Source organism: Diospyros lotus, chromosome 4 (genome assembly GCF_014633365.1).
Source record: "Diospyros lotus cultivar Yz01 chromosome 4, ASM1463336v1, whole genome shotgun sequence".
NCBI lineage: Eukaryota > Viridiplantae > Streptophyta > Magnoliopsida > Ericales > Ebenaceae > Diospyros > Diospyros lotus.
The window spans coordinates 14,820,922-14,842,459 of NC_068341.1; the positions used below are offsets into that span (position 1 = coordinate 14,820,922).

The 21,538-nt window shown below is 36.1% G+C and overlaps 1 protein-coding gene across 2 annotated transcripts; it reads left to right on the plus strand.

The window, feature by feature from the left end:
• Positions 1 to 10,666: 10,666 nt before the first annotated feature.
• On the plus strand, positions 10,667 to 21,447 carry LOC127800245 (phosphoribosylaminoimidazole-succinocarboxamide synthase, chloroplastic). Of its 2 annotated transcripts, XM_052334753.1 has the most exons (12): positions 10,667 to 11,095; positions 11,633 to 11,734; positions 11,936 to 12,065; positions 13,714 to 13,806; positions 13,968 to 14,056; positions 17,524 to 17,604; positions 18,427 to 18,516; positions 18,592 to 18,681; positions 18,913 to 18,963; positions 19,044 to 19,090; positions 20,735 to 20,792; positions 20,896 to 21,447. In XM_052334753.1, the coding sequence occupies exons 1-12, from the start codon at positions 10,781 to 10,783 to the stop codon at positions 20,953 to 20,955; spliced, it is 1,206 nt and encodes a 401-aa protein (XP_052190713.1). In that variant the 5' UTR covers positions 10,667 to 10,780; the 3' UTR covers positions 20,956 to 21,447. The 2 variants fall into 2 exon arrangements, 1 of the variants encoding a protein (XP_052190713.1); XR_008022753.1 differs by lacking the exon at positions 18,913 to 18,963 and having other exon boundaries at positions 19,010 to 19,090; positions 20,896 to 20,939.
• Positions 21,448 to 21,538: the final 91 nt, after the last annotated feature.

Below are 21,538 nucleotides of genomic sequence, written 5' to 3' on the forward strand. Positions count from 1 at the left end.
CTCACTAAAAATCTAATGAGATGAAAACTAAAGACTTGTTGTCCCGTTAACAACTCGACAACGAGGTAAAAACAAAAAAACACGTTGCCCTACTTATATCCTGTTAATGAAGAGAAAAACAAGCCTATTGTCCCGTGCATAGCCCGACAATGAAGGAAAAATAAAATCGTTGCCCCGCGCACAACTCGATAATGAGGAAAACAAAGTCTACTGTTCTGCACATAACCCGACAATGAGAAAAGGCAAGCCCATTATAACCCAACAACAAAGAAATGGAACATCAATAATTTCATAAGCAACATACTTTGCTTAGCCCTGATGAAGAGTTAAAAATGGCCCTGCCAAACAACATACCTTATTCGTCTTAGTAATGAACCACTAGTTGTCTCAATGGCTCTTTTGTTAACAAGACGATGTGACCAACCCAAAGGCAAAAGGTCGCAAAATTATCAAAGGACCACCATAGGAAATAAAGTTGCCCATGGTTAACCTTGCGGTCCAATAATTCAAACCCCAAAGTCAAACTACTGGTGGATAAATTGGCATAGAAGGTCATCCCAATTTTCTATCGTCATAAATTTTCGATCATTTAAGAAGTCAACTAACATCCACAAGCGCCTACTCAAGATCGTCCATGGTTTGGGGAAAGTTCACAATATGCCAATGCCCATCCCAACGAAATATAGACATGTATATGAGTCAACACCGAGTTCAGTCACTAAGTCTGTGCCTAATACTTTTGAGCAGATTTGAAGATCTTTCCCGTAAAGTATTTAGTCTTCAACAAGCATCACTAGAGTTAAGAAAAAGAAGAGCCCTTGCCCCCTCAAGAGTCGGGAGCGCATGAAGGAGTCGTGTCTATGCTCTCGGGGGATAGAGTATTGAACACGGGGATCTCTACTACGAGGGTAGAAGCTTCAGCACAACATGCATCTTCCAAAGCATCTGCCTCATCATCTCTAAGCCATTGACGTTTATGAGAAGTTAAAATACGAAAATGCCAGAGCTACAAATGATTTAGAGACTCAAAATGATTTAGAGAACTAAAATGACCATGAGACCTAAATAGTTACTTACATTGAGAAGAGCTAAAAGAGAAAGAAGTAAAAGGAAGTCACGCATGAGATTCACAAGGCAAGAAACTTTTTCGTTCGGGACTCTCGGACAAAAGAGTAGGGAGCAATTGATATGCCATGTAAAATAAAAGATACATAATAGATCGGCAAAAAATAAGCGAAGGAATCGGAGGAAGGAGATTGCGCCACGTGGTCATTTGCCCTTTAATTAGGGTAAACATAACCCCCATCAAAAAACTATCGGGGCCTCTCATCTCTTCTCATATTTCCTCTCTTTTCTATCCTATTCCCTTTTCTTTTCCAACAAGCCTATCATCGCATTTCTCTTGTCACTGCTTTGTCGTCTCTCGCACGTCGACTGCCACGAAGAAGGAGGATGCAACGATGGTCAGCAAGGATGCAATGACGAGACTAGGTGTGATGTCCTGGCCCTACTACCAGGTGCCACCGTAACTCGCGATTACAACCCCGGCCTATCTCGAATGACGGTTATGCCCTGTCGACATAAAGTATAAAAATAATATGGGCACCCTGGGTGGGGTCCAAGCTTTGCCACCTTCAAGTGTTGAGAACTCAGGTGTAGAATGCATAGGTAGCGAAAATTCACCCGATTCTCGTACCCGATTAGGCCATTAAAATATAAATTCAATTTCAAATAAAATAAATAAATAAATACCAACACGCCCAAGAAAATACTCCAACAGTTAAGCATATCTTATAATTCCGACCGCGGTTGATCGGTTCACACACACACTTTGAATTACTCATAGTGGGAACCTTAACTTGATCTTAGGAAAATTTCATTTAAATCGAAGTCGTCACCTGTAGTTAAACACAAATCAAGTTAAACACAAATCATTTATATATTACATAAGTGACACAGGAATTCAACCCACGTTCTCACCGTTTGCAATCACAGTTAACCGATTACTCTTCTACCAACACCGTCTTCCTTTCCTAGACCCTGAGCCACTTGTTGGGTTAGTGGGGGTAAATGGAGTGAATTTGGGGACTCAGTAAAGGCAATATGCAATGTAGTAAATTAATGAGCATGACATCATAGATAAAAATGAAGTGCAACATGGATACAAGCCTGTCCACCGCACCTTGGTCCGACTTTTGGTGGCCCCACCAATTCCATCTAGGACCTCATCTCGAGACTCACACGATCCATTATCTATAGCCCCATGCCTAGACACTTCCTCAATGTCTTATGCAAGTCATGATTAAAGCAATTTACACACAAAGCATATTAAACCCTTACCTCGATCAATCTGGTGAAGAAATCGAGAAAACATCCACTTGGCGCTGCCTTCTAAACTGCCATCTCGTGTCCAAATCCCTATTTTCGAGCCTTTGGCACGTTCCTCGAGCCTCAAATTAACTTCTAGAATTTTTCTCAATTTTTCAATTTCTAGTTATTTTTCCATATTTTTTTTCATTTTCTTTTATTTCTTTTTTCCTTTTTCTTTTCTTTCTTCCCTCTTCTTCTTCCTCCTACGCGTGCACCAGTCCGCTCGCACCCTGCCACCGCGCGACCATCAATCGCAGCTTTGGGTTGCCGTCGGCCACCATTGACTGCAGCCTTCTGCGCATAGCAGTGCACTGCTGTTCGACCACCTCTCGCGGTGGCTATGGCCTCTGCTGCCCTTGCTGCTCCAGCCACTGACGTCGCTACCACCACAGGCCACCACCATCCTGAGCTGCTGCTCCACCCAGCATCATCGTCAGTCATGGCAGTTTCCAGCGTTGCCTCCGGCTATCACCTCACGATCGGCCAGCCACCAGCCTCTCCAGCTTTATCACTCTCCCTCAATCTCTCATCTCTCATGGCCAAAAGCTCTGCCTGAGCCTTTATCGCTCTCTCTCTCTCTATTTAAATTTCAAGAAAACTTGGCCTCCAAGTTCATGCACCGCCATACATATATATATTTTACACTTATATAATTTATATAATTCATTATATAATAAAAATTACATATAACCCATAAATTAGTTATTTTAAAGTTAGGGGTGTTACACTAGGTAAGACGGTGAGGGGCTTATTGGAAAAGAAGAGGGAAGGGGAAAGAGAGGAGAAATGAGAAATGAGAGGAGAGAAAATGAGGAAGAATCTTAGTATTCAAAGCATTAGGCCCCACAAATTTGACGGAGGTTATGTTCACCCCCGTTAAATGGGGTGAACAAAATTGCACAGTATGTCGTCTCTTATACTCATATTTTCTTTTTGCATTCAATTATTCCATACTTTTGAGATGCTAACTTAAGTATCGAAGAGTCTGCGTGGGGATCATCACCCGCGCCTCTAATTGATTTTATTTCTCGACAGGTCATCCATCACTCGAATGAGTCATCTATCATTATCGTTCCACCCCGGGAGAGTCATCAATCGCTCCAGTTAGTCACACATTGTAATATCCAGTGTTCAATATTATAAGCATTTTTAGAAATTATGAGATCAAAATCGGTATTTATTAAAGTTTCGAGCTTTTGTGTAATATTCAAAATGAAACCGAAGGATGAGGGACTATGTCAAGCAAGCCAATAAAGGTAAAATTGTTCAAATAAGTGATATTCGACAAAATCAAGAGAGTTTTGAAGGTTTGAAGTAAAAAAACATGCAATTAGGGGCATTCGGGCAAAAGTGCAGATTTTGTAAATTACCCGAGGGAGGTCGAAATGGCAAGTTCTTCAAAATTTTTTAAGGAAAATGAAAAATATGGAACTTATGGGTAGTAGTGAAAGTGTTAGATAGTCTAGAGGTATCTAGGATTGGGAGAAAATGCAATTAAAAGTTAGCTAGGGGCTAAAATGCAATTTTTCAAAAATTGCATAGTGTGAATCCGACCGGCCGCACTGTGGCCATCGGCCAGCCACTTGGGGGCATCGAGAAGGTTGCCTGGAAGGGCTAGGGAGGTCTCCAAGTGATGATGGGGTGGTTTGTGGCTACCATTGGCCGAAAAATGGCCTTGATGTGATTGGAAATAATGGAGAAAAGATTTCTGATTTGGCCGAATTTTTCGAGAGTTCTAGCTCTCGATTTGGTGCTTCTTAATTGGTTAGGAGGCTAGATCTAGGGTTAAGGGGATAAGAGCAATCGATTGGTGGTGAAAAATTGGGTCGGGATCGAGTATAAAAGCGGGAGGAGGCCGAGGGTTTCAAAATCAAGAACGACCAAAATTTCTCTTGTTTTTGCTTGAATCGAGCTTAAGGGATAAGGGGCTTTTGATCATTGGGTTGTGAGGATAATTTCTGGGAAATTTGGAGGCTTTTGGTATAGGATAAGTGGGGTTTTAGGGGGTTGGCCAAAAAATTGGGCTTCGCCGGACCGCGGCCTGCAACCGCCCTTTAAGGCATTTTCCTGCGACTGTTTTGGCCGTGCAAAGGTTCCATCGAGGTCGCCTCTCCAAGAGCTTCAAGGCCTTGCAATCAGATCGAGCATCGGTCACCGTCGCTGGAGAAGAAGGCCGGAAAAGACGACTTGAAAAACCAGACGCATGTGTGCACGTGCGGGCCCCAGCTACACCTATGCACCAGCGCGTGAGGGCGCGTGAGATCCAAGTTTTCATTGATTTTAATTTTATAATTTTTATAAAATTATTTTAGGATGGTTTATGTAAAAATATTTGGAAAAATTGGGTGTTTGGTATTTATTATAGTTTTCTGAGAGGGAAAAATGTTTAAAAAAAGGAGAAAATAGGAAAAATTAAGGAAAAAAATAGAAATATTGATTTCTAAGGTCCTAATGGTGAATAGGAGACGATTGCTATATTGAAAAGAAGGATTGCACGATTTTCGAGGAGTGACACATTTTTCGAGGCAAAATCCAGACTTTTCCAAATTGAGGTGAGTGGTTTGATTCTAACTTTATCTTGTCTTGAATATGTTTTGGAGTGTGTGTAGTGGGTTCTAGTGAGTGGTTTTACTCTCCCGAGCTTAGGATTCACATGATCGGACCGGTTTTAGTGAGCGGTTATACCATCCTGAATCTGGGTTGTTTTACAAAGGCGTTACACTTATGTACATTGTGGCGTCATTTGCATATTTAACATGTGATATATTGCGTCAATTGTCTTTACTTTTAAAAACGAGTCGGTGCATGGCGTGTATTTTCATATCATCGGGGTGTCGATTTTCGTGTCGTTGTTGGGTCCGTATGGGACGGGATGAGGTCTTCTTGAGAATGAGACAAGGTTAACCCTGGTGAACGGGTGACACGGTAGGGCACCCGAGGGATTAAGTATGTCGCGGCAAGGTCAACCCCAACGGTGTATGGAATGGATTTTCCACAGGAGGTTGAGTATGTCAGGGAGATTTCTCAAGTTAGACATGTTGCATGTTGTCATTGTCTATATATGCCATGCTCATATATTATTCATGCATAGTATAAACTGTTTCATGCCATCACTTAGATGTTTTTATCATCTAACTTGGGTTATGCCCCTGAAATATTCAATTTTCCAGTCAGGGACAGCTGCGAGGTCGAGGATATGGCCGGTGGGGCCAACGATGTTTAGTGGACAATCTTTGTACCATTTTGGGAGTGTTAGTATTTATTTTGGTATATGTATGAACAGTTGTATGACAACGCTGTATTATTTGATAGTTTGTATTACATATTTCGGTATGGGAACACCTTGTATGAAACTCGTGGTAGGCCACGACATTTTGATGTATTTATTCCACTGTGTTATATCATATCTTGTTTAGTTTTAAGTCTATTGATCTTGTTAATTAAACGAGTAAGACTGAGGTTCTCGGGATTTTTACCTGCATGTGAAAATTACTCTTGGAGTCATCGCGGGTGTCGGCCATTGTATGTGACGGGTGTTTCATTTGCATGTGAAGATTGTTATCATGGCGCCGTGTGTGACAGTCTTTAAAAAAAAAAGATTCCCAAAAATTTCCTTATAGTGACGTGCCCGTGTAAGGCGGGTGTTACACACAATCATCCGAATAAGCCACCATTGTGTTATCTTTAGATCGTCTCCCATACGCAAAATTCATTATTATATTTTAACAACAACAACATGAAATTCAAGATATTCAAAAGTGATCTTATCTTTGAGTTTCCTCTTAGTAGCATTTTTTTACAACTTATGCACCTATTTGATTGTTTGCCATGAAACTCTAACAAATTTATATAACCCAATTACGGGTACTATTGGTATTGTAGATATTCCCTAGGTTAGGTATGTGAATGGATTTGGTATTTTGAAATTGATCTTGTTGGCCCAAATAATGAGGCAACCCAAGAAAGGATAAATTAGGTTTTTGAAAATTTTGCTTTTCCCTCAAATATTAGTGAAAAATAAGTTTGTGATGAGTAAATTATAGAAACAATAAAATTAAGTATTCAAATTTAAGGAATGAGTGGATTGTGCTTCAAAAGATTTTACAAGATTAAGGTAAGTAACAAAAATGAATAAAAAAGAAAAAATCAAGCAAAGACAATACAATATTTATAGTGGTTCAGCAATCTGCTTGTATCCACTACCTTGACCATTTGTCAAGGATTTTCAAATCCACTAACAAAGTATTTTTGGAAAGGGTAAACACTATTTTCTATACAATCACTTTTTAGTGATCTTATGCTTTTTAACATAGAACCAAGCACTATCATTCTTTATGCTTTTTCTTAAGCTCAAATATTAACCTTTACAATACTCTTTAAAAGGATGAAGCAATAACCCACATATAATGTTTTTTCAAGATTGAAGTAATAAGCTTACAAGATAGAACATGAAGTACAAATTGAGAGACAAACTCTCAACACTTTAATCCTAGAAAATAGACTCAACCCAAATAAGATAATACTTTATGTATCTCATAGAGAAAAAAATAAATAAAGTTGAAGAACTCCCTTTGTGGATAAAAAGTATGAGCATCAGTTTGGCTCTTCTTCTTTTTAAACTTTTTTCTTACTTCCTTGTTCTTTTTTCTCATTATCTTTTTTTGTGCAATTAGTATGGATAATATATATGTGAACTTTCTTTAACACTTTTAGAAAACAAATTAGGAGCAACGACTCTTTTCCTTTTCCTTGGAGATGATTTGATAAAATATTTTTTTTTTTCAAATAAATCTTGTTAATGCACTTAATCTCAAGGAAATCAAAGGCACATTAAAAGGAGTGTGATATACTCAATTTCGAGAGCATTAAATGCTATTTCAGACTGTATTAAGTGAGACCTAACAGTTATAAATACAAAATTTCAAGTTTCATGAGTCGTATTATTCTAGTAATGTATGAGTGTTATTCAATTAATATCCTTAACACAGTTTAAGTTCTTTTCAACTTAATCGAGTAAAAAATATTTGTTATTCAATTAATCTTTTGATGCTTTTTGTTTCTCTACAGGTTACTCGAGTATAAATACATGTTATTCAACTAGTTTTTTGAGTCTCTCGGTTTTTATAGATTATTCGAGTATAAATATATATTACTTGATTAGTTTTTTTTTTTTGCTTTCAATTTTTATAGGTTACTTGAGTAATCTAAAATTATTACTTAACTAATACAACATGTTACTCGAGTAATGTAAAACATTACTCAACTAATACTCTATGTTATTGAAATAATATAAAATATAACTCAACTAATTCTTTTTCTGTTGCTTTGTAACCTTAATTTCTTAATGCAATTACTCAACTAATAAACTTCGATATTTGAGTAATGTCCTCAAATGAAAACTACGCTATATTTTATGGACAATACTCGATTAACATATGATCAATTGTTCGATACTTGATTAAGTTATTAATCTTCTTAATTTTTTGTTAAAATACTCAAGTAATATGCCTTAATACTTGAGTGAGACTTTACTTTTATAACATTTATCTCAAAATTTGCCTAAATTACTTTAGTGATATATTTTTGATTTGGGCAAATACTCCAGTAGCATTTATTAAAGTCTTGATATGTGAGATTATCACTATTGTGCGGTCCTCCCCTACTCGTGTTCTTGATTTTATTAGAGGAGATAAATTACATGTGGAGACTTTATCTCACTGCGTAAGGTAAGGAATCGAACCCATAACCTATTGGTGCAAATCTCAATTTATCGTGACTCAACTACTTAACCTGCACCCTGGGAGCATTAGAGTCATGATACTTGATTACATGATCAGATGCTTAGTATCACTCAAATTGTTAACAAGTTATGAGAATAACAAAGATTAAACCTTGAGAGAGTTTGTTTCATAGCCTTTAAATTTGTTTTGTTAAACACTAACCACCCTTCAAACCTATAATTCTTAAGATTTAATAAGATAAGTTGAGTAATAATGTCTAATATTCAAGTAATAAGTTAAAAATCAAGGTTAACATATGTCTTACTCGATAGATATAGATTCAAACACTTAAGGTGCGTTCTCTTTGTTTTTCAATTTTCAGTTTTGAGTTTTGAATTTATTTTCAGTTTTCTGTTTTGCTAGTCTGTTTTTAGAAAATTGAAAACGCGTTCTCTTTATCATTTTGAAAAATTATTTTTCAAAACAAAAAAATTAGAAAACGCGTTCTCTTTAAAATTTTGAAAATATTTTTTTAATAATATTTTATTCAATAAATTTGATTATTAAGTAAATTATAAATATTTAATGTTAATATATTATTAAAAATATATATACATTTTTAAGTTAATAAATTTTATAATATTTTTTTCCCATTACAATAATAAAATATAAATAAACAAATAAATAAATATGTTTTGAGTTTTGAGTTTGTTTTGGATGAGAACACTCAAAACAACTTTTTTTTTATTTTGAGTTTTCTTTATTATTTTTTTTTTGTTTTCAAAAATATATTTTTAAAAACAGTAAAGAGAACGCGTTTTCATTATTTTAGAAAATTAAAAATTAAAAATGACTTGAAAACAATAAAGAGAACACAACCTTAGAATTTCATTTCAAATCATTTACACGTGTCTTTAAACATGTTCTAATACTCTTAACTTGTCATAAGACACTCAATTTTGCTTTTTAGTTATGGATACATAGGTAATCTTGAGAGTTCATTTAAACACTAAACAATATTTTATTAGGTACCAAAATCAATCTAATTAGGGGTTATGCAATGAATTTGACATATTTGTCATTGATCTATTTACAAGAGATTTTAATACTAAATATATTTTCAATTACCCTAATTTTATTTTAAATTATGTTGCAAGTATAATAAACAATTCATGTATTTTGGCCCAATTAGAATTCATAAATTTTTAAAATTAAATATATAATATATTATAGAAATGTATATTATCTGAGTAGTAGTAATAATAAATATAAATAATTAAAAAATGAATAACCCATTGTGACTACCCGATCTTAAACTCAAAGACTCAAAGCCATTAAGACATAAAAAGAAGAAAATTGTTATTATCTCTCATTTCAAACTCATCGTTTAAAGTTTAAATCCCAATACATAATTACTGCCTATCTTTCTTTGGCTCTCTCTACAATACACAATCTAAAATTTCTTATTCTTACTCACCTCTCTCCATATCTTTATAATGATAAACATCACCCCCCCCCCCCCCCCCACACACACACACACACACACACACTCTCTCTCTCTCTAATTTTTATATTTTTTAAGACAATTTGAAAGAAAGTAAAGTTAGTAAAATATTAAAATTTAATATTTTATATTCTTAAGATAACAAGATCAAATTTCAATGACTAAATTTTATTTTTAATTTTTTAAATAAAAATATAAAAATTATTTTAAGAATTCACGTATTTATACCCCTAAAATGTTCAATTTACTTACATAATAGTATAGAAATATATTGGCTGTTACAATTATGAACCCAAACTCCGTTGACAAATTAAGAATAGATCTAAACTGAATCTAATTCTAATTTATCATGAGTGTGATATTAAACATCTATTCAATTTTAATTATATATGTAATAAACGATCAACTATGATTTATTAATCTCAACCCAATTAGCATTCATTGATGGGGCTACCTTAGGTGTGAGGGAGAAAGTTAGTTAACTATAGTCTTTCGGAGCCTATCTTGATAGGTGGGCACAAGATGTTAAGTCCACTTTTTATAAAAAAAATGACTTAAAATTTTAATGTAAAATAATATATTCCTTTAAATTGACAGACAGGTTGTATGATGAAGCATTTATCATCTGATTAAAAGCTTAAAATCTTATTTTGTAGCAAATCATCACATTATAGTTTGACTGTGACTTGGCCTCACTGTCTCTACCATGATAAAAGTTGGACTAGATCCAACATATATGTACTTTTCATCTTTAAATTTAAATCACAAGGATATTAAAAGGCATGTGTAAATGGTTGGGTTGACCCAAGCCCGCCATTTCATCTTTATTGTCGACCCAACTCGTTAATAGAATGGAGTGAGCTTGGGCCTAACCCATTAGTCCGAATTTGCCCCATGCATCTGCCTTAACTCGATGCATTGGGCTCCTGAGTAGAGTCGGACTCCGCCTTGTGAGCTTTAACCGGTCGGTTGCCTGAGCTTGTTTATTTATTTAATTAAGTAAATAAATGAAAAAGTGAGTAATCAAATAACCAAAATGTAGACGGCTTGTACCGAATTTATGCCATTCCCATATGTTCATTTCCATTGAATCCCTCTGCCCCCAATGGCACTGTTGCTAACGAGTTGGCGCCCGCGGTGGCTCGTATGATAAACGCTAAGCACAGATAACCCAGAAACGAAAACGATGGCTCGCTCTGTCCCAACCCCAAACCCTCCTAAAACCCTCAACTCGAATTTCTCATCAACCAACCACTCATTCCCATCAATCTCCTTTCCGTTATCATCATGTAATCCAGGTTCGAAATCCAAAACTTACCCAAAAATATCTCTCTCTTTGATGTCAAACCCCCATCCGGAACAGCCGTCGTTGGTCGATTTGAGTGGCGGTGCCCGCAGAGAAGAAGTTATTGAAGCCGTAAGAAGGTCGATGTCAAACTGTCTCTCGGAAACCAATCTTGATCTCAGTGTCCCCGGACTCAAATCCAAGACCAGAGGCAAGGTAATTTACGTGCCGTCGCTTATTCAGTTCAAGAAGATGGTTGTCCGTTGTTGGTATGTTTGTGTTTTGTTGTTTCATTTGGTTGCTGGCAAAATGCAGGAAAAAGAAAAGAGAAGTGAATGTCTGAATCTTTTCTGATTCTCCATTTTTATCGAGCAGAGATCATACATTTTTGGTTGTGAAATTGAAGAACCTTTTCCTTTTATTTCCTCTTTTTTTTTTAATTATTTTTTGCTTGGATTATTTCCTTTTCAAAAGTTGGATGCTTTTTTTTAGCGAGCCAAAGAAGTATTGTTGTTTATAATGGAAAACCTACCGTCAGCAGAATGCAAAATTGGTGAAATCTTGAATCTTGCATAGTTGTCAGCTCGTGACTGGCAGAACTCAATTATTTTCTTTTAACTACATTAACTAAGGACTTCACTTTTTTTTCTTTTACCCCTTTTCATCTTCAATCAATTTTGGTGCATTTCTTTAGCAACTCAGAAAAGCATTTCTGTATATAATAGAACATTACTATGAGCTTGATTCTTGAAGGTCAGAGATATATATGACGGAGGAGACTATCTTGTTCTGGTTACAACGGATCGGCAGAGTGCATTCGATAGAGTTCTTGCTTCAATTCCTTTCAAAGGCCAGGTGATGTCCCTGTTTGATTTTCTTTCGTCCTTGTTTTTTTTTTTTCACTGAGTGACCTGAATCAAGTATGTGGGAACAAGAGTTTGGTCTGGAAGTTAATTATGAATGTAATTACATAGTACGCGGATAAATATTCTATTATGATTCATATTTGAATTTTGAAGGAAATTTTGTGTTTGATTTGGGTTATATGACTTGCAGGTTCTTAATGAAACAAGTCTATGGTGGTTTAATAGAACTCAGCACATTACTCAGAATGCAGTAGTGTCAGCTCCAGATAAAAACGTTACAATTGCAAAGAAATGCTCAGTTTTTCCTGTTGAATTTGTTGGTAGGATGTTATCATTGCAATAAAATTCTTCTTAATTCTCCATCACTTCTCTCATGGCCTATATGGTTTGCAGCTCCTATGGTCTACTTCATTCACATAACCAGGATGTGTAATGGGACCGCATAATTTACACGTGATTTCAATCTCTGCAGTTATCTTTTAGTTAATCATCATGCAAAAAATATGGTAATATGTTTTTTCTTCTCATTAGGATTTTAATTAAAGTCATGCTTATCCAAAAGCCATGGATGTTGATAGTTGGAGGTCTAAAATTCATATAGCTGACCAACCTAGTGAGATTTAGGCTTGTGATTGTTACTGATGTTATCCACAGGCTACCGATACTGGTGGTACTAGTTTAAAATGTTTTACCTTCTGTATATGCACATGCATATTTTCAAGCTTAAGCATCTGACTTAGATGGTTCATGTGGAATCCTGATACCATTCTTTCAATCCAATGATCTTTCTGAAAGTGCTATTTAACCTTTAACTTGGATGCCATTCATTATCAGCTAGGCATGCTGTCATGCATGCATCGTGAGTTGATAACTCACATTGCAGTTGTGAATGGATGATGGGATAGGTTTGACTGGACTGTTATGTAACACATTGCATTACTGTATTGTTGATGAAGCCATTGGGATTGAAAATCTTAGTTGAAGTTGTTGAACCAACTCTTGCAGACTGTTATTATACATACTATGGCTATTGGGGGGAAAAGGTTCATTTATGTGCATCATCTTTTTCCATATTCTTTAATCAAAAGATGCAAATATTTTTCTTGTCAGATATCCAGTTGGAAACTACTTTTGTTGGATATGGGAGGAGATAATAAGGTTTTTCTAGTTGCAATTAGACCACATCAAGAATTTGCAGTAAGAAAAATTCAGTGGGAAACCCCTAAACATGACTTATGGTATAATGGCTTTAGAAATTATATGAGTCATATGACCATGGATAGAAATAATTGGAAAGCAAGAACTTATGTGGCCGATCTCACCTAGTGAGACTAAGGCTTGAAGTTGCTGTTGCTTCATGTGCCAAATGGTCTTTGAACATTAGGGAACATGCATTTCTATTATTTAGATACACAAGAACCGTGTTACAAGTTTGAGGAAAGTAAATATAGAAGATGGAAGATGATCATGTACAAATACGAAAATGTATTTATTTGTTGACAATTACGTAACCTTTTTCTTTTTCTTTTTGAAAATTCTGTATTGATTTGTCTACATTTCATCGTTTTTGTGCCTTGCTTTCATATGTTTCTCGGTACTGTGCTTCACAGATCCCAAGTGATTGGTCTCCATGTTTGACAAGTGGAGTATACAAGTAGTACATGGGCAGATTTTATTTATTCTTGTATTTAATGTTAATAAACTGTTGTTTTCAAAGCTGTTATATTCTCTATGCTAATCATCAGTTTCAAATTTTTTGTGTACAGTCTATCTTCCATTGAGAAGTGTTTTTGTTTTGTTGGGTAGTGAAAAGATAAATGCTATTTCTTGCCTGTTATAATATTTGCATGTTGCAGCATGAAAGCATATGATGGTAGTGATATTTCTAATTTATATCAAGATAAGAATACTTTAGTTCATTTCGGGCATCAATTCTTTGATGGCTGCTAATTATGGCCGCATATGTAGTCAGAGGTTATGTGACTGGAAGTACTGATACATCGCTATGGACTGTCTACCAGAATGGTCTGCGCAATTACTGTGGCAATATACTCCCTGATGGTACATTTTATGATCTATTTGTTTTACTTCAATAAATAGCCTTCCATTACCAAAGTGTAGTCTTGAAGCACAAAATTATTATTATCTATTACTACGAAAAAGATAGGGTCCTTAATGACTCTAGGTTTTTGCTACATGATGATCTATATTAACTTTAATAGGCTTGGTGAAAAACCAAAGACTGCCTGCAAATATACTCACTCTGACGACTAAGGCTGTGGATCATGATGTTCCTGTAACCCCAGATGAGGTTTGGCTCACTTTTTCCCTTAATTTTTATACTTTCCAAATTATTTTGTGCCCATTTCATTTTAGTTTTTATTCTTTATGTTAAGTTATGATGCGGTCACCAATCAGGACTCGGCCCAAGGTCGACCCAAGCAAATCAGAACAGTATCACCAAAATAGTAGTGCCATAATGTTATTTTAATACTTCTTAAGTTTTAGAATTCTACTTGATTTAGGATTCTACTTTATATTTCTACTTGATTTAGGATTCTACTTCATGTTTCTACTTGATTTAGGATTCTAGTTCATGTTTGATTAGGGTTTTATTTTTATTAGGATTCTAGTTTACTTTTATTTAGGATTTATTTCTATTAGAATTCTAGTTGGATTTTGTTTTCCAAATATTAGATGGATTTGGATTAGCCAAATACTATAAATATGCCTAGAATCTAGAGTTTGTAATCAGGTTTTAATCAATCAAATTTCAGCAACCTATTTGGGTTTTCTTAGCAAGACAGTCTTGTTTTTTCGTCTTCTTGAAAGCCAAGTTTCGGCCATTGAAGTTTGCTCTTTCAAGGGTTTATTTTGGTGTGTTTTTTCACACACGCGCTACACGCTGCGTCAGGTGGTATCAGAGCGGTTAATCAACCAATCAGATGGCCAATCTTGAAGGTAACGGTAGCAACCAGTCTCGTGACGGTGATCAGGGGTTGTCCGCAGTTTGGAGAGCAATCGAAGAACAGCGGGAAGTAATTTGTACTATCCAACAGCGATTGGAGCAACATAACAATCAATTAGGCACCTTACTACGAGTTGATGATGACAAGAACCTGAATAATGGGGTGAATCAAGCCGGAGCGGGAAGACCACCCATTAATCATGTCCTTGTTAATCCTAGAAGACCAGTGATTAAAGATAGCGATGAAGAGGAAGATGTTGTTGAAGAGGAAGTATATTGCGGGCCTGATGGGGAGGATGACGAAGAAGATTATGGACATGGGCAATATACTTGTGTAGTGAGGAAGTCAATGCTATCTCAAAAGAATGAAGATACTACTCAACGGCATAAGCTTTTTCGCACGAGGTGTACGGTGAAAGGAAAAATCTTTGAGTTGATTATTGATAGTGGAAGTTAGGAGAACATCATAGGAAAAGACGTGGTGGCAAAGATGCAGTTAACTCCTGAAAAACATCCAAGCCCTTGCATGATTGGATGGATCAAAGAAGTTGGTGGCATACATGTGGATGAACGTTGCAGGGTGCCTTTCTCTATTGGTAAGTACTCCGACGAAGTCTATTGTGATATTGTTGATATGGATGCTTGCTATATTTTATTTGGCCTCAGGAGGCCTTGGCAATTTGACTTGGATGCTACGCACTCAGGTAGGAAGAACACATATCAGCTTGAGAAAGAAGGTGTGCGTTATACTTTGTTACCCATAGTGGAAAAGAATCAAACCAAAGCTTCTAAAGTGGAGCTTGATTTCGAAGATTATGTTGTCCCAGCAACCTCAACGTTTGCAAACTCATGTCTGATTTATGCTGCTAACATGACAGAAACTCCAAGGTTATTGACTCATACTGGGGTATTTTCCAGTCCCGATGGCTCAAGCATTGCTTCGCAACCCAAGGATGGTGGTGTTTATTTTGATTGACTTGCGACTGTAAAGGAGATGGAGGTCATGGTAGCAAATCCTTCTATAGTTTATTCAAGATCTGGCACAGTTGAATCGAAGGCAATAAGATCTACTAGATTAGAGAAGCGCTCAAGATGGAAGGTTCAACGTCCTCAATCTAACAGTAATAATGCAATGGAGGCAGAAGGGAACAAACATGGCAATGATTGGACCCATGCCAATGCTGATATGGCTAAGAAGGGGAGGAATGTCTTTGCTCATGTTCCCTTAGCAGAAAAGTTCAAGCGGTTCAGGAAGATGTCAAGTAAAAGTTGCACAAATAAGAAATATAAGGCGACAGCTGACAAGCATAGGAAGCACAAGGTATTTGAGCTTGGAGATGAAGTCATGATATTCTTGAAGAAGGAGCGGATTCCAGCAGGAAAACAGAACAAGTTCAAGCCAAAGAAGTATGGTCCTTATAAGATTCCAAAGAAGACCAACGACAATGCTTATGTTGTGGATTTACCTAATCATATGGGTATTTCTAAGCATTCAAAGTGGCTAATCTCTCTTCGTACTTATCGGATGTGGATTTATCCAAACAGGATCAAAATTCGAGGCCGAATTTTTTCTCAAGTGAAGGTGAATGATGCGGTCACCAATCAAGACTCGGCCCAAGGCCGACCCAAGCAAATCAGAACAGTATCACCAAAATAGTAGTGCCATAATGTTATTTTAATACTTCTTAAGTTTTAGAATTCTACTTGATTTAGGATTCTACTTTATATTTCTACTTGATTTAGGATTCTATTTCATGTTTTTACTTGATTTATGATTCTAGTTCATGTTTGATTAGGGTTTTATTTTTATTAGGATTCTAGTTGACTTTTATTTAGGATTTATTTCTATTAGAATTCTAGTTGGATTTTGTTTTCCAAATATTAGATGGATTTGGATTAGCCAAATACTATAAATATGCCTAGGATCTAGAGTTTGTAATCAAGTTTTAATCAATCAAATTTTAGCAACCTATTTGGGTTTTCTTAGCAAAACAGTCTTGTTTTTACGTCTTCTTGAAAGCAAAGTTTCGGCCATTGAAGTTTGCTCTTTCAAGGGTTTATTTTGGTGTGTTTTTTCACACACGCGCTACACGCTGCGTCAAGTTATGACTTAATTTGTTACTTTGAATAATCCTGCTTGAATTTAGCCAAAGAAGTGTGTCATGTCACATTATAGTTGTGATATTTATATGAAGTACACATCCAAAGGTGGATCAGAGAAAGAAGGAAAAAAGTAACAAAGGGGAAAAAAAAGAAATGAATGAAGCTGCGGTTTCTAAGGTCTATGCATATGAACAAATATTTTCACGCAGACTTTAGACTTTGTTGTTGTTTGATGCTGATTTGAGTTACCTATCTTCCTAGTTGCCGAAAAATAGCAGATATATTGACTAATGCCAGCTTTACATCCCCCCCCTACGGCCCTACCCCCCCCCCCCCGGCTGCTGCTGCCGCACGGCACAACACACACCCTGTATATGAGGATGAAACCATTTTGTAGTCGTTGACCCAGTCCATGAGTTTAGTTCAGTCACTCCTGGATGTGCTCCATCCGAAAGCTCAAACTAATATAACTATAATGTGTGTGTGTGTGTGTATATATATATATATGTTATTGCTTTCCAACCAATCATGGCCTAAGATCCTTAAGTTAAAGAATTGATGATGAATATCCTTTTTCTTTGTTTATACCTTAAATAGGTATATTTGCATGTGTAAAGGAATGTCGATTAAGTTCTTTTGGTGGTTGTAATTTTTGATCTCACGTCAACCTCTGACCTGCATGTTTACTTTTTTGATTTGCTTTTCAGATAGTTCAACGTGGGTTGATGACTGAAGCTGATTATGATGAAGCAAGTAGAAAAGCATTAAGCTTATTTGAATATGGGCAGGTGCACGTCTTATTTTCTGCTTCTTTGGCATTTTCTTTCTTCCATTATGAAGTGAAAGCTTGGAAGAATTTTGCCGGACCACATCAATGGTAATTGAGTAGTTTCTTTTAAATTGTTCACCCAACAGAATGGTGGCTGAAATAATAAGCCACTGGAAGGAGATCTCAAAATAGAATAATTCTTAACAAAAAAGTAATTATCAACTTAAAGAGGTATAATGTTCCTGTCCTGCTATAATTTTTTTGTTGTGTTTTCATGTTGTATTGGGTAGATTTCATAATATCAACTATGTTCTGGAACACTGCCATATTAGTTATCTTCATTCATTGCAATCTCATGAAACTTCCCATATGAAGGTGGTATTGAAGCTTTATCTCATCATGCCATGTCCTTGCTAGAAGGATGTGTCAAGATGGGCATTTTGCCACATTGTTCTTTTGCATGGATTTGTGGATTTGTAATGTCAATGTGACTTTTAGAAGTTACATTATGAATGCCATGCCAAGACCTAATTTGGTTAGGATAAGGTGTAGTTAATTATGAAATGCAAATAAATCTTGAATTCTCAATTAAAGAAAACAGAAAATAAAAAATGAAAAATTAAAAGCTTCTACAAATGTGGATCTCTATCTGGCCACAATGCAGCATGGTGGTTGTATCAGTAAGTTACCATCATTATTGTGATTAGATACTTTGGATTTCTGGTCTGGGCTTCTAGACATGGAACTTTGTTTGGTTTGTTAATATGGGAAGGACTTATTGTTTTACATGTGCCCTAATGACATCAACATTGTAATGAGCGATGTGCATCTGAAATTGCAGCGTGTGGCTTCAGAACATGGCTTGATACTGGTAGACACGAAGTATGAGTTTGGAAAGGGAGGTGATGGTGCAGTGCTTTTACTTGATGAGGTAAGTGTTAAAAGCTTTAGGTGTTCTCTCTCTCTCTCTCTCTGATACATTAGCAGTATCTTTGTGCAATTCTAGGTGCATACACCGGACTCTAGCAGATATTGGATTGCCCATTCTTACGAGGATCGGTTTCAGAATGGACTTGAACCTGAAAATGTTGATAAGGTCCATCAGCTTCTCATGATATTTGCCTGTTCTTTTTTATGTTTACTCATATATTGATTTTGTCCTAGTAAAAAAAGGATGGTTGGTAAGTCATCATGTCCCCCATGATGCACAGCACTTTGGTCCCATTTTCCTTATAATTAAAAGCCCTTTAATCAGTAGAAGAATTATAAGATCCTCCATAGACAATTGGCAATTTGCTGACTACCAGTTTAATTGAATCCTTGTTAGGAGTTGCTGAGGTTGTGGTTCAAAGATAATTGCAATCCATATGAAGATAAGGTAAATCACATCCATATATATGATTGTGTTTGCTGTTGTTTCATAGTTTCAGGTCATAACAGAGTCATATTTGTACTCAGATTCTCCCTAATGCTCCGGAAGAACTTGTCTCAGAATTGGCTTGGCGGTATGATTTTATGTTATTTTTTATGAATTTTTTTTTGAAATAATAATTAAGGACGATTAGAAATGGAGAACAAAGATGTGGTGAATGTCCTTTTTGCTGAAATTACAATTCATTTATTTTGGTAATTGGCTACTCCCTACTGTGGTAGTTCTATAGAATAATCATTTAATGCTCCTAATGAAATTTGCTAAGAAGCTATTTTCCATGAATTAATTTTACTGCTTCTTATATTGCACTTAGTTTGTGCGTCCACTTAGACAAGCCACATCAAATTGCCCAGTTGCTCCTTAGCTGGGGCCCTCCTCCCCCAAAAAGAATAAATAAATAAATAAATCTTCTGGCTGGTCTAGGTGTTTAATCTTTCTGAGAATTCTCATTTCTCAGTGAACAATTTGTTCTGTGTGAAAATGTCTTAATCATTGGTTGCTTCTTGGTTGTTAAAATAACTATTGGTACTTGGAAAATTTGGATTCATTTTAATTCATGCTGTCAAAGGCTTACGGGTAACTAAATGCGGTACAATTGATGACTGACTTTGAATTATCCCCAAAATAAAAAAATATCAAACCATGATTTATTTTCGCGAAATCTGTACCTGACCAGTCTTATAACCTTCTGCATGAGATTTGATCTCATTAATTTAACTTGGTGGCTAGAGTTCAGAATTAGGAAAGGGTTAATATCCTCTCTTTTGTCTTGGCTGCTATTACACAGTGATATCTGAATAGAAATTCTCCAGACAAAACCCAACTACATGGTGTTCTCTACTTTAGGTGCTTGCCTCACTTCTACAGCTTTGAAATGTCTTGTACATATCAATGCTAAGGTCAGCTGAAGCCAGCTAGTCCTTTGATACATCAGGAACATGGCCACTTTGAGCTGTGTTCATGGCATGATCAATCTAGTTATAAGGCTTCTCCCAATCTCACAGTAACCTTCTTGTTTTGAGACATTGATTCAATTCCAATATCTCAATTAACCCCCTCCCCCAACACACATGACACAAATAAATAGATAAATAGTGTGCATATTTGAATGCCGCCTTTTCCTTTGTTCCTTTGTTCCTTTGTTTTGCTTGTTTGTTTGTTTTTTTTTCAAAGAGGATGCCCTTGACCTTCTGGTAAACAAGAAGGGGGCTAATTTTGGTCTCAGCGGCAATCTGGGTGATCAAGCGTAGCTCAGTGCTGGTCATACTTCGCCAGAAATCTCAATCCACAATTCAACTCACCTTAACTGCCAAATCGTCCTTTAGTCCCAAGAAGTTAATTTGGTCACTTGGTTTGAAGCTTAGTAGGCATTACCAAATTTCTTTTCGCTTCATTATGTTGTTCATTTTTTGTTTTATATATATGCCTTTTAAATTCACTGTATTGGTGGTGCATCAACTCTCGCTGGGGTGGTGTATATGTTGCTCATCTGCTCATTTCCTTCGGAGTGTGACCAAGTGTTGTGCACATAATGCAAACTGATTCGGTCTTTGATTGAATTGGTGTTTGTGTTTTCGTTTTTTTTTTTTTTTTTTAAGGTTTATGATTTTGGCCATTTTGTTTAAGATTCCAAGTATTTGTTGGAGTGCTTAATTTTTGCATTCAACATTATGTGTAGCTTGCTACTTCTGAGTTTTGCATTTCCCTTGAATAACAGATACATTTTCTTGTTTGAGACAATTACAAAATCGAAGTTTGAGATACCACTAACCGAGGTAAAAGGCCCTACGCAAGATTCATTATTGTTCTGATGAAGGGCGTAAAGATGCTTTAATATTGTAGAATATAAAAAGGGCCCTTGTTAATTTCTTCTTGCAGGAGCCCGTACATGATCGAATCTCTCGAAATGTTTCACTTGCACTATCATCTCTACTTTAGTTCAATTGGACGCCTGGAACCATTGGCCTCATCATGGGTATGCTAATATTGTTGTGAGATGATCAACTCAAATTACAGTTGAGTCGATGCAGATGGAATAAAAGAGAGAGATGTCTGATGAGTTAAAGTTGATTCCACCAAGCTTGGTATATTGTTGAATTCTTTGAAAAAGTTGTGGCAGGTTAGATCTTTGCCTGGAAAGATGAATGCAATTTGTGTCTGTCCTGGAGTAGTATTTAAAACCTGATTGATTGTGTTTCAGCCAACCCGCAAAACACATGTTTTGATTGCTTTAGCCTGTTGAATTTTCCAGGAATCCTGATTTCTTGTTTCCATTATTCCTTTACCTTGTTAGTTTCATTTTCATTGGTGGGACCGGAGACAGCGCTGCGGCGTGCCATGGTTAATGTTGTAGACATTGATATATTCAAATCTTCGTAGGGCTCCTCATTTGACAATTCAGACTTTTAATTACATAGATCTTTTAATTAATCTATTTACGACGTTATTGTCCCGCCAGCTTCTTTTCTTCCAACAGACTTTTCTGGGTCTATATTGGCGGCCTCATCATGTCACATCTCAG

Bases quoted from the DNA above. Each gene is read 5' to 3' on its own strand.
- LOC127800245 (XM_052334753.1), top strand. From the start codon at position 10,781: ATGGCTCGCTCTGTCCCAACCCCAAACCCTCCTAAAACCCTCAACTCG. The intron at 11,096-11,632 runs GTAATTTACGTG...TGATTCTTGAAG, and splicing joins AATCCAAGACCAGAGGCAAG to GTCAGAGATATATATGACGG. The intron at 14,057-17,523 runs GTTTGGCTCACT...TTTGCTTTTCAG, and splicing joins TTCCTGTAACCCCAGATGAG to ATAGTTCAACGTGGGTTGAT.